The sequence below is a fragment of the Amphiprion ocellaris genome, chromosome 10 (assembly GCF_022539595.1).
Source record: "Amphiprion ocellaris isolate individual 3 ecotype Okinawa chromosome 10, ASM2253959v1, whole genome shotgun sequence".
NCBI classification, from domain to species: Eukaryota; Metazoa; Chordata; class Actinopteri; family Pomacentridae; genus Amphiprion; species Amphiprion ocellaris.
The window spans coordinates 5,338,572-5,355,848 of NC_072775.1; the positions used below are offsets into that span (position 1 = coordinate 5,338,572).

The 17,277-nt window shown below is 38.7% G+C and overlaps 1 protein-coding gene across 6 annotated transcripts in view; it reads left to right on the top strand.

The window, feature by feature from the left end:
• astn1 (astrotactin 1) overlaps positions 1-17,277 on the top strand; it is a 435,709-nt gene that overhangs the window by 203,485 nt on the left and 214,947 nt on the right. For all 6 annotated transcript variants that reach the window (XM_023261620.3, XM_023261621.3, XM_023261622.3 and 3 more), the window contains one exon: positions 15,401-15,528. In XM_023261620.3, the coding sequence (XP_023117388.1) occupies positions 15,401-15,528 (128 nt within the window). The remainder of the gene's footprint in view (positions 1-15,400; positions 15,529-17,277) is intronic.

Consider the following 17,277-nt stretch of genomic DNA (forward strand, 5'->3'; position numbering starts at 1 on the left):
TCGGGCGCTTGGCTCCCACAGCGCTGATCGCGATAGAGCTATTTCAGTCAACATATTTCAGAGTGCTTTAAATAAGATATCCTGAAGTCGCTGCTGTTTAAGGTACTGTGTACTACATCAATCAAAAATGGGATAAGGATTTGGAGTGGCAGATGAGCTAAAACCTATGTCTGAATGTCTGATCTAGTTAAGCGGGAAAAAGTGGGGATTCAAGCAAGTTTTTTGTTTTCTTTTTGTACCATTTTAGGAAATATTTTCATGGAAAAAAAACCATTTCTTTATATGTGGTTTTAATAAATAGTAATAAGTTTTAAGGGTTTAATCAATGCCAGGTGGCTAAGTATAAATACTATAGTACAGATGCTGCTCTGTTTAATCAGTTGGTTGTTCAACAAAATATTGGTTTGATTTAGTGCTCTCAAACGACTAAAATTTTTCATCAGATTAATCACAGGGTTGCTGTGGATGAATGTTGATTAATCATGATTAAATATCATTCATTTTTAATCTATATTAATCACCTTTCATGAGCAAACAGACTCAAGAAAGAAGGGAATATGTAGTAAAATGGAAGACGTTTAACAGCACGTTGGCCATCATGTTGGGAAATGTGAATTTTATTTTTATATATATATATATATATATATATATATATATATATATATATATATATATATATATATATATATATATATATATATATATATATATATAAATAAAATTCACATTTCCCAACATGACGGCCAACGTGCTGTTAAACGTCTTCCATTTCAAATTGGTTGCTTCTGCCACTGACGGATCAACTGCCCATTTGCACACATGCGGCAGCATGCGCAATGGTAAGTCTACTTGGACAAACTGCCCAGAATGCATTGCCAGAGACATTTCAGGGATTTTGAGTCATTATGCACTGCAGATAGGTTAATTGTGTTAAAATTTTTAAATCAGATTAATCATGATGATGGATTAATCCGCATCAACTCGTTAATTTTGACAGCCCTAGTTTAACTATTTTAATCATTGATTTACACTTTGAAAGTCAAGCAAGCATGTCTTCTTTGTAATTTCTCCAATGTCATTTTTTCTCTCTTTTTTATTACTGTAAGTACAAAAATAAGTTAATTTTCAATTCAATTTAATACAGTGCCATTCAATTTGTTTTATTCATACAGTGTCAGTTCTTACCATAACATCTCAAGGCACTTACAATATTATATACAGTGAAACTCAACAAATCCAAAGTTTCCTTTGAATTGCATTCAAACTTGGCAACAGTGGGAAGAAAAATATCCGAACAAAACATGAGAGAACAATAAGCACTATGTCGGTCTGCAAGGCCAATGACTACAAATCAGAACACTGCAGAACAGAAACGTGTAGCTCTGCAGGTAGAGATACCTGACAAGAGGACAAAACAACAACCACAGAGAGAGAAGATGCAAAGTTAGTGACGTGCAAGGGTGGCATATAAACATATGGAGAGAGAAAGAGGAGGGGAGAGGTGCTCAGTGCATCATGGGAAGTCTCCCAGCTGTCCAGACCTATAGCAACATAACCCAGCAATGGTTTAGGGTCACCTGGGCCAGTTTGTGACTATGATTATTAAGTCTAATCTTAAAGTAGAGAATGTGTCTGCCTCTAGAGTGCTGTTTCTATGCTATAGTGTTTCCAAATCCTGAATGAAACTCTTCACACAAACCATTTCTGTGCAGATAGTCACATGGTTGATTTGAAACAGAGTAAAGTTGTTTGAGTCTCTTCAAAACAGCAAGCACAAATATGTGTCTGAAACACAAGAAGAAGTGTTTTAGATTCATACTACATTCTACTATTAGCCGATGTGAGAAGAGGAACAACAGAAACACAATGAGAGAGAAAAAAGACTGGGAGCAGGAGTAGACACTAGCATTACCCCATCGAACAATAATGAGGCACTGAACATCCCAAACAAAAGAGGATGCCAACCAGGGCAGAGTGTAGATGCTTCATTGAATGGGACATCCTACAGACTCTACTGAAGGAGGTTCAGAAAGGGAGGATGAACTTCCACGCATTACATTCACCAGCAAGACTTTAATCATTCTGTGCAAAATACAGAGACACTGAAGCACAGGATCCAAAGAGAAAACATGGATATTTATCTGATTCAGACATTTTAAGGCTAATTCTGTGCAAGTTTAAAAGGTTAAGTGACAAAAGTTATGTCACTGAACATGTATCGTGAGCTCTGCCCAACAAGAAAAACTCTTCAGATCCGGGGTAAACTGGTTAAGACATTGAGTCCTGCACAGAATTTATGCAGTCAAGTCCGTAAAGGTTGATTACATATGAAACTGAATGCAGGAGGTCCTCATGTTTGCAGGTCCAAGGACAGGGCCAGTAAAGAAACAAACAGGTTTGGAAAAAACTTTCAGAATGTTTTGACCCAGCCCACCGATGAAGTGGCCCACCTGGATTTGTGATTGCTGTAACTAGTCTGTCCAGCTGTTTCTCATCTACTGTACACATATTATTTATGATGACGAAACATGCCACCCACTGCAACAATGTGGCTCACTTGTGTGTTTGCCATAGTTTTTGAACAAAAGACGAATAAGCTAAATCAGATTTTGGATACACAGGCAATACTTGTTAGAGGGATGCATCTATTGTTGTTTTGCTCTTTGGAGGATTTGTAGCTTTCAGTCAAATTAAAGAAAATTACTGGTTTTATCCTTTTTAAGTGTATTTTCAGAATGTGCCTGTTCTAACACTCCCTCACAGCCAAAAGGCTTTATTTTATTTTAGGATTGAATGCCAAGAATTTAGATCCCAGTACAGTATTTAGTGGGAGCGCTGACTGAGACAGATTCCATATTCGTGGGAAACATGCCTGCAGAGTTTTCTATCTGGAAAGGAAAGTCACTCAGTCAGACACAGATACCCGTTGAGACAGTGCATCAAACAGGTGAGTTGTTGCAACATTACTACCAGAGATCTAATATCTCTGAGTGAAACCACAAAAATAACAGATTTGGCCTTGCTGAGGTGTCCTACAGGTATTACCTCTGATCAGAACAGTGAAGGTGCTCATGAGGTCTAAGAAAGTAACACCTATACAACAAAAAAGGGGAAACAGACAACAAAGTGGACAGTTTTTGTTCTTTTGTTCTTAAAAAGGGGAAATATTCCATTGAAAATTACCACATAATCGAACAAATGCGAATAAATATCCGATAAATAAACCTGAAAAGCAGTTTTTAGCTCCCTCTTTGTCTAGAAAATATTGTATTATCTCAATAACTGAAAAACCAGCATTCAGCCCAACCCTCCTCTATATATTGAGCCGCATAGAACTATCTAATAACCTTTTATATATAGCACTTATGAGCACTTTCAGGAGTCTCTTCTGAAGAATACAAATTATTATAGTAGCGCTCCCTACATTCTATAATAACTAAATGAGACAGTACAAATATGACAAAATGGGAGGCACAAAGAAATAAAAAACACCACGTCTGCATCTTATACTTGTTGAAAAGCCAGTTCACAGGCATTTAGGTGTTTAGTCAGATGTCTTCCACAAGGAGAGCTGCTTTCTCATGTTTAATTTCACCTTCATTCAGACAGATAATAGTAGCGTGCATTGTACTCAAACCATTTATAGAACTCTACTGATAGTGGTGTTAGCTTTCTAAGTGCTATGGATCAACATTTCAGAATCTCTCAGGGTGGAAGTCACATCGGCAGAATGGAAGCGTTGCATACATAATCAGGAGGTAAATGTGTCTGTTCAGGTTTTAAAAGCATATACGATTGTATCAGTACCTCTAAAGGTTATTCTATGATAGGGCAAAGATTTTCTGGTGGATTTTATAACAGTGTCCATCCTATAAAATAGAGAATAGGGATAGTAAAGCTCGCCACTGTCAGGGATTGTCCTCTATAAAACACAAGACATTTCTCCTAATCTCAGGGAAATGCTCAGAGGAAAAGAAGTGCGAAAAAAAATCCTATCACCTCTTCTGAGGGCTTATATATTAAGCTGCACAGGTCCAAAGAGATGCCGTGTCCCCTTCATAATTTGTCCAGGGTTTGATGTGGATTGTCGAGTACTTTGAAGGTGGTTAATTATCACTGTCCGCATGCTGTAATCATTCCCACTGAACTCAGGAAGCCAGAAGGTCAGCAAAGTCATCTGCAGCCCAGGAATTTAATTTGGGCCGTGCATGGATTCCGCTGCCCGGAGGCAACTCACCCACTTAGGAATCCACCGCTGGAGTCGCAGAAAGGGAGGGACGGGCGAGGCAGCGAAGTTAATATAATCAAGAATCTAAATCTCAAATGCTCTGATCTCATTTGGAAGTGGTTGTGAATGGAGAGCGGGGTCTAAAGCGGACTTTGAAGAGCACCAAATGCTTCCTGTGCAGATGAGGTGCTGGAAGAGGAAGGATGACTCTATTGGGAGGCATGGTTAATGCAAAGCCTAATTATAAGAGATAGCAGCAAATTAATTAAAACTGACCAGGAGGCAGTGTGCCGAAATTGAATTGAATTGCGCCAGACGAACTCTTGAATGTAAAATAAGCAGAAATTAGGGGAAAAGAGCATCACAACTATACACTCAAGATCTGTTGGGGTTTGGTTTGATATCAGTGACGAACTCAAAATGAAATAAAACTATGGGAACAGTCTGTTGCTTGTGAAAGTCAGCCTGTGGCAATACATGCCCATCATGAGCCAGTAAATCTGTCCCCAAGGAAACTAAATGTCAAATTTAATGTGGTACTGCAAGAACGACTTGCTGCTGGTCAGTATCAAATAGGGCTGTGTGAAAAATGTTGTTAAAATTGTGCCGCTGTATTTTAAAGATGTATCACATTAGACTCTCCAATAAAGTGCAATGATGCAGGAAATCCTTCATGTTAAATGGAGTTACTGTTAAAGGGGCACTCCACCAACTGTAATGCTCAACTTACCAGTCAAAAGCAGGACTGCCTTCCCCGGGAGAACAGTTAGACATCTCCCAAGGCTCTGGGGGGATCTCAGTCATTTAAGTGACTTCAATTAGGTAGCCTTAAGTGAGCTCAGAAACTAGACATGACTGTTTGAAAAATTAGAAAGACTGGTCTTGACAGACACGGACATTTACCAGGTAATGGGGTCAAAAGATTCTGCTGAACTACATTTTAGGTAGGAAGTGACAGCACTTTATCAGATGTGAAGCCAGTACTTATTTTATTCAGATCCTTTTATATTCCATCAAAAATCTATTTCCTGTAGCTTTGCTTCAGCAGTTCAAACAAAAGAGATCATATAGAAGTAGAGAACAAAAGTTTAATGCAGAAACATGGTACTGGATGCCAGATCAAAGTGTTTTGCATTTCTGAGATGCCCTGGACATCCGGAATGAGGAGGAGATGAGGAGAAGTAGGGATACACAATCAGCAGTGTGGAAGGAAGAGTGACATATTTACAATAAATATAAAGACTAGGATCAGAGTATGTGGACAGATGGATCATTACACAAGAATAGTAGCATTTAAATTTGAACAAAGTGGGGAAAATCAAAGTGATGAAGAGAATACAGTGGCAGGAGTAGCTCATATTCCCCAAAGGAATGGACACGGAATGAGAGTTTTAAACTTAATTTGCAAGTAGAACTCACATGATTTGTCGATTATTTATCTATTTATTGACAGAAAATGAATCAGTACCTCCAAATCCATTCATTCTCCCATTCAAAGTTCACAGGTGTAAACATTCAGGAGTTTTGGGACTGCTGTTCACAGAGAGAAAACAAGCACGATATTACACAAAGATCTAGGTCTAGATTGAGACATTTAAACAGTTTTCTGATGCTTTAAAGCCAAAACGGTTTGGAATAATTCTCAGATTAAGATAATTGGTTGCATCCCTGTTTGTAAGCTACTAAAAGTTTGGAGAAAATAAAATTTAAAATTCCTTTTCACATCTTTAATCACCTCTCCATTGGCTGTGAAGTCAGTGTCATTGCCTGTTCCAATGATAACCTTATCAATCACAACCTGAAAGTGAAATGAGCAGTGTAACATATAAAATATTAATTGAATTTATCTGACACATTAACAAGTGTCTACCGAAAGCATATTGATGGATAAGCATAAAAGTAGCTTTGAATTTCTGACTGAGGTAACTGATAAGATGCTGCCAGCTACAGCTTCAGTTGGGACTCATTATGGACTACAGCAACTTTAACAGTCATTAAGGTTTTTTTTTTTCTCTCATCTTTCCTCTCAAAATAAAGTAAAAATAAAAATAAAAAAATAAATCTTTGGCCAATACAGGTGCCAGCATGCAGAGAGCGAATTACTCAGACAACAAAATGGTATTCATGTTAATTAGAGTCTATACAATCTGTAGCCAGCTGTGTTTGTCATTTTAAATGGTAAAAGCATCAGCAAGCCACTAGTATAAATGTTTTGTACATTGCTATTTACTATAAACAAGGGAAAGAGAGTTGAAAGATTTGGTAAGAGATTTATTGACACCAAAGCAAATCATGTGTTTTACAAAATATATATATATATCGGATCCCAAATGGAACCAGCCATCAGAACTCTACCTAATTATGAGAAACAAAGAAACCTTTTTAAACTGCTTACTTATGTTGATGAGCCACAGCATTTCAAAATATGAAAAATAAATCACCCTATTTGTCTGTCAATCCAGTTATTCATGAAAGCCCTCAAAAGTAGTACCTTTAATCAAAACCACCGGTGCATCTCCGGTACACTTTGTGTCATTCAAGCAGCAGACAGCGAAAGGGAGAGAGTGTGCGCCGGCCACAGGACTTCTCATTATTAGCATCTAGTTTTTAGCCAGTGAACAACAACAGACTTGAAAGCTATGGAGCATTTTCAAAAACAAAAAAAAAAAAAAATGATGAAGGCAACGAGGCGTAGGCGAAGCTTGAGGAGGTGGACAAAGAGTTTCCTGTTGCTGTAGTCAGGACTACCTCGTACACAAGCTTGAAGAGGATACTTTAGAGAGTGTCACTCTAGAACTATGCCTTAAAACATGATTAGAGCTACAGTATTTGAATCATCATAAATAAGACTTATTGAGAACAAATGGTCTAACTAGCATACATTCATATTAATTTGGAACAAGCATGTGAAGAAAGTGACATGACCTCACTTTGCTTTTGTAGAGTCCAGTTAATAAATCTTCAAGCCATAATTAAATATAAGAAATTAATAATAATGCATTCAATTTGTAATAAACTTTTCATTTAGGCTACATTTCAGATATAAAACAGATAAAAAAAACTAAACCATCATGTAATAAAAACAGAGCAATCAGATAAAATAACAAAAAAAAATAGAAACATTCAATTAATCAGTTAATAACAGTGCTTTTAGTCATTCCATGTTTTCTTTTCTGTCTGTTTTAGTCACATGATCCACACAGGAGTTAGTACTGATTCATCACCATTGTTTCTGATGACTACATCCATGCATCTTGGATGCTCTCCACCACTTTCTGACATTGTTCTGCTGTCACAGCAGCCCATTCCTGTTGCACAAATTCAAAGAAATTTGCTTTGCTTTTGGGCTTGTGGTTCTCCATTTGTGTTTGATGATTTTCCACAAGTTTTCAATTGGATTTAGATCTGGTGATTGAGCAGCCAAGGCATGGTTCCAATGTTCTGGTTCTCCATCCAGGCTTTAACTGACCTTGCAGTGTGGTAAGGGGCATTGTCTTGTTGGAAAATCCAGTCACTGGAGGCAGGAAAGAGTTTTCCAGCTGACGGAAGAAGACTGTTTTCAAGAGTAGCCCTGTACATCATCTGGTTTATTCGCCCTGATGGTGATTCCTGACACAGGAACGGATTAGTGTACGGTCATCTCATGGAGTAGAAAGACGACCAGCTAGCAATTTGGTAGAACCATGTTGGGCTTGTTTTTTCATGGTGCAATGAACGGCTGTCTTGGAGATCTTCAGTTTTTTCTGCTACCTGTCTCTCATTCATACCAATTTCCATCAGTGCCAAGATGGCTGCCTTTTCGATTTCACATAATTCTTTTATTTTAGGCATTATGTGAGAGCTGACAACTTGTGAGTTGTGCTACGGCTTGAATGTAAGCAGGAAAGCACTCTAGGCCTTTCCATGTGCAGTGCTGCTGATGACGTGAAATGGCCTCTTATATTCTCTGGTAACACAATTAAGCTTAAACATGTCAAATAGGACATAAAGTGTTATGTAATCAGCTGCATTTTTTGGTCATGTTTATTGTATTTTTCAGGTAGTGTACCTTTAGTGGCACCAGGCATTGAAATGGACAAGAAATTGAAGAAAACAGGGGTGGTCTAATCATTTTTTTCCATGACTGTATTTGTGTAATTATCAGGTATAAACCTAAAGACTTCTCCAGCTGTGTTAAGTCCCCCAATGTCACCAGACTTCAACAACACCTCTAATCATCACTGAATGCAAACGAACCAACACTGTGACCCGTGTCCTCGCATATTCTTATTGGTGGCACTGTTTGCCCTTGAGGAAAAGCAAGCAGAAGAGACAGAGGGAGGGAGAGCGAGGAAACCTTTATGTGATGTTCACTGGCACTCCTTCAAAAGCCTCTGCCCCGCTGCTCTGGAGTGGCACAAAGCATCTGTCTCCATCATTCAGTCAAAAGGAGTAGTCAAAGTTTAATGTTGCTTCACAATTAGCGGGGATTTCTTTATTTCAGGTTTTCTCTAACTCCAAACATACATCGTTATCCTCACCTTTTATGTTTTACTTCATCCTTGTGCAGTAGCATCATTATCTATTTTTCCTTCCTCTCCCCCAGTCAGATATACACTTCTTTACTTTCTTTTTTATTCCCACCACCTACTACCTCACACAAAATCCATCCTTTCATCTGCAGAAATACGAAAAAATTGTGAACACTCCCTCCAAGTCAACATTTTGGCTGCTAATGTTTTATTTATTTGGGGGGGGAATGGATCCCTGCAAGGTTTTTCTGTTTAGACTGTCTGGAGCAGTAATAGAAAGTAGCGGGAATAAAAGGGACGAAGCGAGTGGTGTGAGCAGGTGGTTGCTAACATAACACACATATGCACTCACCGATACACAGAATAGCCAGGGTGCTCAGGTATGTATGTAAATGCATGCTCACACACACACACACACACACACACACACACACACACACACACACACAGCCACAGTCCTTTCAGCGTCGTCTCCTGAGAGCATCAACACACACACACACCGAGCTGGTTTGATTCTCTCCACCCAGCATGACTCCCTCGTGGACCATCTTTTAAGCTCACCAGCCCTGAAACGCTTCTCATGTTTTTTGGAAAGAGAAATCCACCCGCAACCCTCCCCGTGCAGGAAGGCTGTTATTATCATTTCAAAAACACAAGGTTTATTTATTTGATTTCCTACTAGGCAAAATCCCTTCGAATCACCGTCATTGGCAACACACCGGGTAGAAACAGGGTGAAGCAACACGAGATATGTGCCTGAGTCCAGGAAGGAGGTCGTATCGCGGTGGCTTTTCGGGAGCACCGGGCCCCGATATGATCTGGGTTCAAATTACAGAGCTCGGTGACAGGGTCTCTACCTTGCCGTCTCTGTGGGAGCCGGTGGACTCCAGTAATGAGATGTTAAAAAGCTAACCTCCTCTCATTACTCCTAACACTGCCCACCACCCCGCCACCCTCCTCTTCCTCGCTCTATTCCTCTCTCACACGACAAGCTCAGAGCAGGTTTTAATGAATATTTTAGTGCCCTTTGTTCTCACTCTGCTGCCTGCTAGGGATCAATGATTAAGACCACACTCCCACCTGACAACCCCACGCTTCCCTATCCCAACTACTTTGCACAGGCATCTTTTTTTTATCCTCCTAGTCTCTTTTACTTTTTTGGCTGATTTCAGCTTGCTGTACCACACCCCTCAACATGACACCCTCCAGAGGAATACCTTCATCGACTCAGTTAATTAAAATATGAAATGTGTTTGCTGCAGACTAATGGAGACAGTGAGGTGGGAATGGTTTGCTGGTGGCCCCTGATTGTCTCTTCTTGAAAGCTGTGAGTTCATTGAGCCACATCGTCAGGGGGATCATTGCGAGGGAAGCGGGAAAAAAAAAAGAAAGAAATGAAAGGATTGTTGTTGTAAATCAAAGGTGTCCTAGTGTTTTGTCACATTGCACATTTCAATAATTCATCAAACAGGTGGCTGCCTCACTACATCTCCTGTTGGGGGAGGGGGGGGGCTTTCAGAAGTTTTGGCAGTTTAACAAAAGTTCCTTGAACTTCAAGACAGAAAATGAGTGCCAGATGGCTGTTAAATGTTACATGTCATTCTATAACGAAATTAACAGTGGAAATTGTCAGACATAAATGCAGTGATAGGAACCAGGCACATATCCCACTTAGCATGCAACTGACAGAGAAAAAAAAAAAATCAGTCCTCAGCAAAACAACTGAGATGCAGTCATTACATTCCCAATTTGTGGGCTTTGTTAAACTGACAGCTGAAATCATGCATAATTACATTCAGCAGGAAATGACAGATGTTTGACTCCAGTGTCAATAAAATCCCAACCAACCTTGTTTGTTATTGCTTTGAGTCACAAATATAGCAACACACAAAAAGCATTGCTTCAGTACAAACTGATGATCCATACAGTACTCTAAATCATTTGTCTTAATCAGTTAACTCCATGCAAAATGAAATAAAATGACAAACTTAGTAAGTTTCTTGGTGGATTTAATTCTTCTCTGAATTTTAGGCTTTTTTAGTTGCTTCTCTGTAAGATGTTAAGTTCAAGGTTCTATTCAGAGCCATACAGGATTTGTCAAACTGTTCACTTTTTTACAAAAGCATGGAAGTTAGTGCACTTGCACAGTTTAGGGCATTAAACATTTTCAGTAATGGAACCATTGCAAACCAATTAATATATGTGGCCTCATATCTCTTGAAAGAAAGTGATTGGCTTGGGTTGGAAAAAACCCAAGTGTTTAAAGATTATTGTGGTCAATTCTTCCCCAAGCAGCCTGGTCCATCCTTGAACTCCCAAGTTGTGACTACATGAAAAGCTGCCGTAAGCAATGCAAAAGCCAAAGCAGCCTTCTAATGTGGCGGGAACTGTGAAGAATGGGTTCAGCAATGACATGGGTATTTTTGAAGTAAACAATCGCTGCATGGTCATTTAATAGACTAGAAATCTGTCAGAGGATTTCAGATACTGTAAATTCCTTCTTATTATGTATTTGAACTGACCTTTACCTATACACCTGCACTGGATGTGGAATGAAATGAAACCAAAAAATTGCTTTACATTTGAAAGGAATAAAAATGCAATAAAACAAAACTTTTAGATCCGTCTAATGGGTGCTCTCATCTGGTGTTAGCACTTGTGCTGTCGTCGTGTGAAGGCCAGATAGGAGAGCATTACAACAATCAATCTGGCATGTAATTAAAGCATGTATCAGTGTCTCTGTATTACCTTGAGAGAGGACTGGTCACAATCTGGCAAAGTTTTCAAATGATAAAATACCATTCAGCCTTTTTTTTTATGTGGGGCTCATTGACCATCAAAACGTATGAGCAGACATAATTTTTTCATTGGTTCGGGTTAAAATCATATAATTTGGCTAAGGCGGATCCTAAAACGGCCACCATACGGCATTTCTGTGATGGTTCTATTCCTAAAAATCTTTAGCGCCAAGCTATTTAGGTACTGGGTTCCATACTTTTGTCAAAAAAACAAAACAAACAAAAAAAAAAAACGCTTAGCACAAATCACCTGGATTAATAGTTCTTTATGATTTTACATTTGGAACTAATCAGACACTTCCTTAAGGATACTGTGTATACAATTAGTGGATATACATATTCCTTTTCTTTTTTGTGCACTACAGTACATCATTATTCCAATCAAGAGGTTGTAGTTGCCTAGTTTAGCATCTTACCACCCTGCTTCACATCATCAGCAGCTAATTTTACATTGTATTTATGAGCCTGATTTCCTTCTAATTACTGCTGCACCCCTGGCCACACCGTGACCACACAAATAAAATGACATTTAAATGCTGCTATTTGACGCAACCACTGTGGTGCTGTTTCTGCTTCAGCCAGTGGCTTCTGTTGCTCTTAAGCTGTGACTTTCCCAAAGGCAACAGTCTGTGATTTATAAATATTTGCGCTTCCTTTTTTTATTTTCAAAGCCCAGGCCCAGAATACTGCATGAATCAAAGCACACATTATGCAAAGCGTATATTAACAGAAAAGCTGTCACTGCTGTGAACCATGAGAACCTTTCATGCATTTTTAATGGCCACTGCTATGCGTGTTTTAAAGGCAGAATGCTCATCCTTAATTATTAGATGATCATTTGCTTCATTTAGCAACTGGTGTCAAATATGGTTAATTTGCGGGAAATATTCTCAGTGTACAGGAAGTGGTAAATTGGAATCTGAGAGCAAGATTAACAGCTGCAAATCAGCCATTAATCCGGAGATGTGTAGAACCTTAAGTGTTTTGCTCCTTTCGTCCCATGATATCAATTTATTTTGTTTCATAGACCAGTCATGTTGGATAGCCTGTCTGTGCTGTTATGGTAAAGAGTATTTCTAATTCGTCACCTGCTGGGTCATAAGTTTGCAGGACTGTTACTATTAAAACAAGCCTTCAGGTTATCCAAACTGTACTGGAAGAGAAAATGAAGGTAAACAGTAAAATTATTAATAAAACTGTCACACAAATAAATAAACCAAGGAAGATAAAACAACCCTGTTTTTGTTCAGAAGTCACTCCTGTCCCTACCTTTAAAGTGTTTGGCAGAATATAGGTAAAGTATCGGTTTGGTTGCAAAATGTAGCTCAAGTGGATATGTGAAAGAGATCACAAATGCCAAAACCACAAAAATATATATCATCAAATTTTTTCCTTTAAGCTTTACAAAGTGAGTGACTTTCACCTCATGGTTTTGGTTTTAAAACTTGATGTGTGGGAAGGAAAATACTTCTACTTGATGAGGTCACTGAAAGGGCAGAAAATTGTCTTCTGTTGTCTTTCCCGAGTTCAACAAATCAATATTTGTCTTCTCCAAGTTTAATCAATCAGCGTCAAGACCCATGTATTAGTTTCTAAGAGCCTTTCAGAGGTACTTTACCTGTAGAAGGTACTTTTTTCTCCTTTGAAAATGGCCCCAAAAGACCTTCTGCAAGAGCAGAGGTGTGGCCAAAGGTGGCCCATTTACATGCTAAAAGTCAGGGGTCCATGTTTGCTGGATTCATAAAAAGGCCTTTTTTTTGCTTACATTTTTGCCATATCACTTTTTTAAGGCCTTCAAATATCAACCACTTGGGATTTTGAAGCAGCTTTTCTGAAAGTGTCAAAAGAAGAAGCTAATTGATGCAGTTTTAAGTGACTGTATTCAATAAAATAATTACTTCTGGCTGCCTAAGGCAACTGCTAATGTACAAGGTTGCTGAACACATTTTTGAATTATGGGTCTGCAGTCAAAATCATCATGAATATGGATTTCTACAGGAGTAAAAAAAAAAAAAAAAAGATATTTTCTCATCAGCTTTGGTCTCGAGACACCTGAATGACTGAAGTTCCTGATTTATTGAAGCCATTCTGTTGTGGAACCTTGTTGTGATCCTAACTGGCATTGGGACAAGGGATGATGGAGTGGACAAAATGAGCAAGTTCAACCAAGAGTCACTCGCCGCATAAAACAAATGAGGACATCAGCTCTCAGACTGAGTATGAGTGACTTTGCAGCAGAATCAACATAATGAAATATGACGTGCTTAATGTGACACTTTGTCCCCTCAATACACGGCACATTCCTGCATAATTATGAGCATGTATTGATTTTGCCTTCAATGATCTGCCAGAAGGTAATTCGGGTATTTCAATCTGCCATTTCCTTTTATTTATCTGTGATCTATTCTTCCTGTCTGTCTCCTCGTCTCCTGGCTTCATCCTCTTTTGACTCCCTTATCTTTGTCTGTTACTGGTAATGCTGCAAGGTTTTAATTTAACAGTACCTTTTAAAGGGCCAATGGGAGTGGATCAATACAAAACTTCACAATAAAAAATTATGAATTTCATCTCTCAAACTGAGCAAATATGAAATAAAGCCTTTACAGCCAAGGTAAATAAAGTGCCTGGTCACTATTTGGGGAAATACAGTAAATGTCAGTTTCCATGGAGCTTGGTGAGTTTGTTCAAGCCATTTGGCTGTGGATAAACTCACATCCCTTCTCATCTGTTTGCATACAAGTTTCTCAGCCTTCTTCAGCATTTTGAGGCCATCAGTGAAAAAATACACCAAGTACCATCATCACACATATCCAAGGCTCTCCAGAAAAGCCACAGCCGCCTTCCTTACGCACAGCCATTAAGCGCGACTGTGGCTATTTATAGGATCTCCAGTGTCAATTATTCATCACATGCAACTGCGAACCCTCTGGCAATGATATCTTAATCATCATCATCAAACTTCAGAAAGGTAATTAGTGATTCAGTTAGAGCATTCACAGTGCGCCCTGTCGAAACATGATTCACACTAAAGGCGAGTATAAAAGTTTAAGCACAATCAAATAACATTAGATGTCTAAGTGACTACAATAGGAAATTTACTAGACAAGAGTGAATAAAATATTTTTTTCACTTATTATAGATTACTGTTTAGACCTCAGAACCATGTAAACTACACAGTCAGTGGCTGATGGCCAAAACAAGTAATTTATTCATTCAGGTGTTTTGTGACTAATTTACATTCTATCTGTCAACCTGTTTTTGAAGTTTCCTGGGGTGCACACTTTTTCACTGCCCATTTATTCAAATGAGATATCTCCATTTTTGGGCCATTGGCTTGATGTTGCAACAGACAGAAGTAATCATCATGTCACAAGTAATGGATTTGCCTTTAAGTGGTTATAAAACAGTTTTTCAATGGGAGTTGCTGCGTTTACTAGTCACCCTCAACATCAAAACCACCTTTCTAATTTTTAGCATCCTGTGTTGTCTAGTTGGGCCTCACTGAATCGGATATGTTCTGGTGTGTTTGTTGATTAGAATGGGATCTGGGAAGTTCAGAGGTTGAGTCAACACTTTGGACTATTGGTCTTGTTTCTCAAGTTGTTTCTGGACAGCTTTTGGGGTTTGGCGAGGCACTTTGTCTTGTATATGTCAGCACACATTCCAGAATTTTCCAAACTTTTAAAGTTTCTTTTCCCCACCATTTACTCCCTGTGCACCACTATATGTCCTTGTTTTCTTCAATGTCCCTTTTTTTCTAGCATTATTTTCTGTCAGAGTCCCCTTTTACCCCCATGTTGGACCACTGAGAGCACTCATATTTCTAAACAGGGCCCCTTCTTTCATTTCTCTGTTAACACCAGGCAGAAGAACTTTGCCCGAGGCATCGAACAGCAGCTCCCAGATGGCATGGTGGTGGCATCGGTGCCAACAGAGGTTCAGTGCCATGAGGAGCTGTCAGACCCTGTGCCCGACCCAGAATACCTCACAGGTATGAAATCATATTTCATAGTTCAGTCTGCTAGCTCACAGCTGTGTGCTAGTACTTCATTACTGGCTTGTCAGAAATCCTCATTACTAGAAAAAATCGACTTCTCGGGGCTTGATAATCAACATGGGATGCTATTTGAGATGCATATGGTGTTTGCATATGCATCCTGACATGTTCAGTGTTACTAATAATACAATATTTGGGCACTTTGCTGCATAGTGAGGGGTAAGAGTATAAAGATACCCAACATCAGAAATGTATAGGTCCCTGTGTAGCAGTCTATATCAGCCACTCAGTTTCCAGTCACTGAGATGCCACCCCAGATCTGTTTTGGGCAAGGAATAAATCAGACAATGTTATTGCCAGATAAGGTCGTAGATACAGAATCAGTAAACCTATTTTTTATTTCTATTTCTAGCAATGTATACCAACTTTACAGCCATCTATAGATAATGTTAAAGGTTAGGATATGATATTTACAGTTTGATCCCATGAGCCCATCTCCCCTTTTGATCTACATATCCTTACAGGAAACACTATTTCATGCATTAGCATTGAGCTTCAGCCTTGGTTGTCAATTGTGTTGTGTGGATTCGCCCAATGAATAATTCCTATGGGACACCAGACTGAATTATATTCAGGATAAAAGCCTCTGCGTGGAGTTCTGTCGCTGTAGGTCTGGCAGCTGTGTGTTAAAGTGTCCAGTACCTAAGTGGATCCAACGGACTCAAGAGAAACTGTGATCATTGGGCGTTACACTCATCACAACAGAAACCAGAGGCAAGGTTACTTGTTTAGTTCCAGTTCCCTTTGGACTGGGTCTCTTTTTAAGAATATTGTAAGTCATATGTTCCACTGATTTAATTTAGTAGAGGTTCCCAGTGGATACTTCGCTTGATGGATCATCATACATTTTGCAGGGATTTTTTTTTAGATGCGATTCAACTCAACTTTCTTTCTACTGTCATTGTGCGGAGTGTCGGTACAAAGCCAGTGAAATGCAGTTGTACAGTATAATCAGTATTACAAAAAGTAGTGTTATTTACAGACACATACAGGTATAAGTAACTATGACTGCATACATTATGCTATAGCTGATAGATAGATAGATAGATAGATAGATAGATAGATAGATAGATAGATAGATAGATAGATAGATAGATAGATAGATAGATAGATAGATAGATAGAATGTATACATATGTTTTCGATGGACAAAGACAGAGATGGAAAGAGATGTACATATGAGGGTTCTTCAGGATAGAAAAAAAATTGTACAGTTGGTGTTGTAGGTATAATATAAGTAATGCAGCAGCAATCTAAACAATATGAGACAAACAAACAAACCAAAAAATTCAATCCAAGGGTAGGGTGATGAAATCCTTATTGATTTCATAGAAATTCCAGTTTGTATAATTAAGTTATGTCAGGATACTCTGAAACTTGGCAGCATGTTTTATAAAATTAGACTAATACAAATGTACAGTTTGACTTTTCTTTTGGTCTTTTAGGCCTTTAGGTATTGGTTGTTTGCCATATTGTCTTGTCAGCTTCATATGGGGCCAATAGTAATAAAACTGAGGAAAGCAGAGTAAAATTCATGCTTGAGATTTGGACCGAGTTCAGATATTTAACATTCAGAGTTGGACCTTTGACCCATATTGGAGATTTGCAGATGCCAAACATAGTCTGTGCTTTATTGCATGTTGCCATCTGTATGCTGGATATCATTTATCAAGAAATATATTAT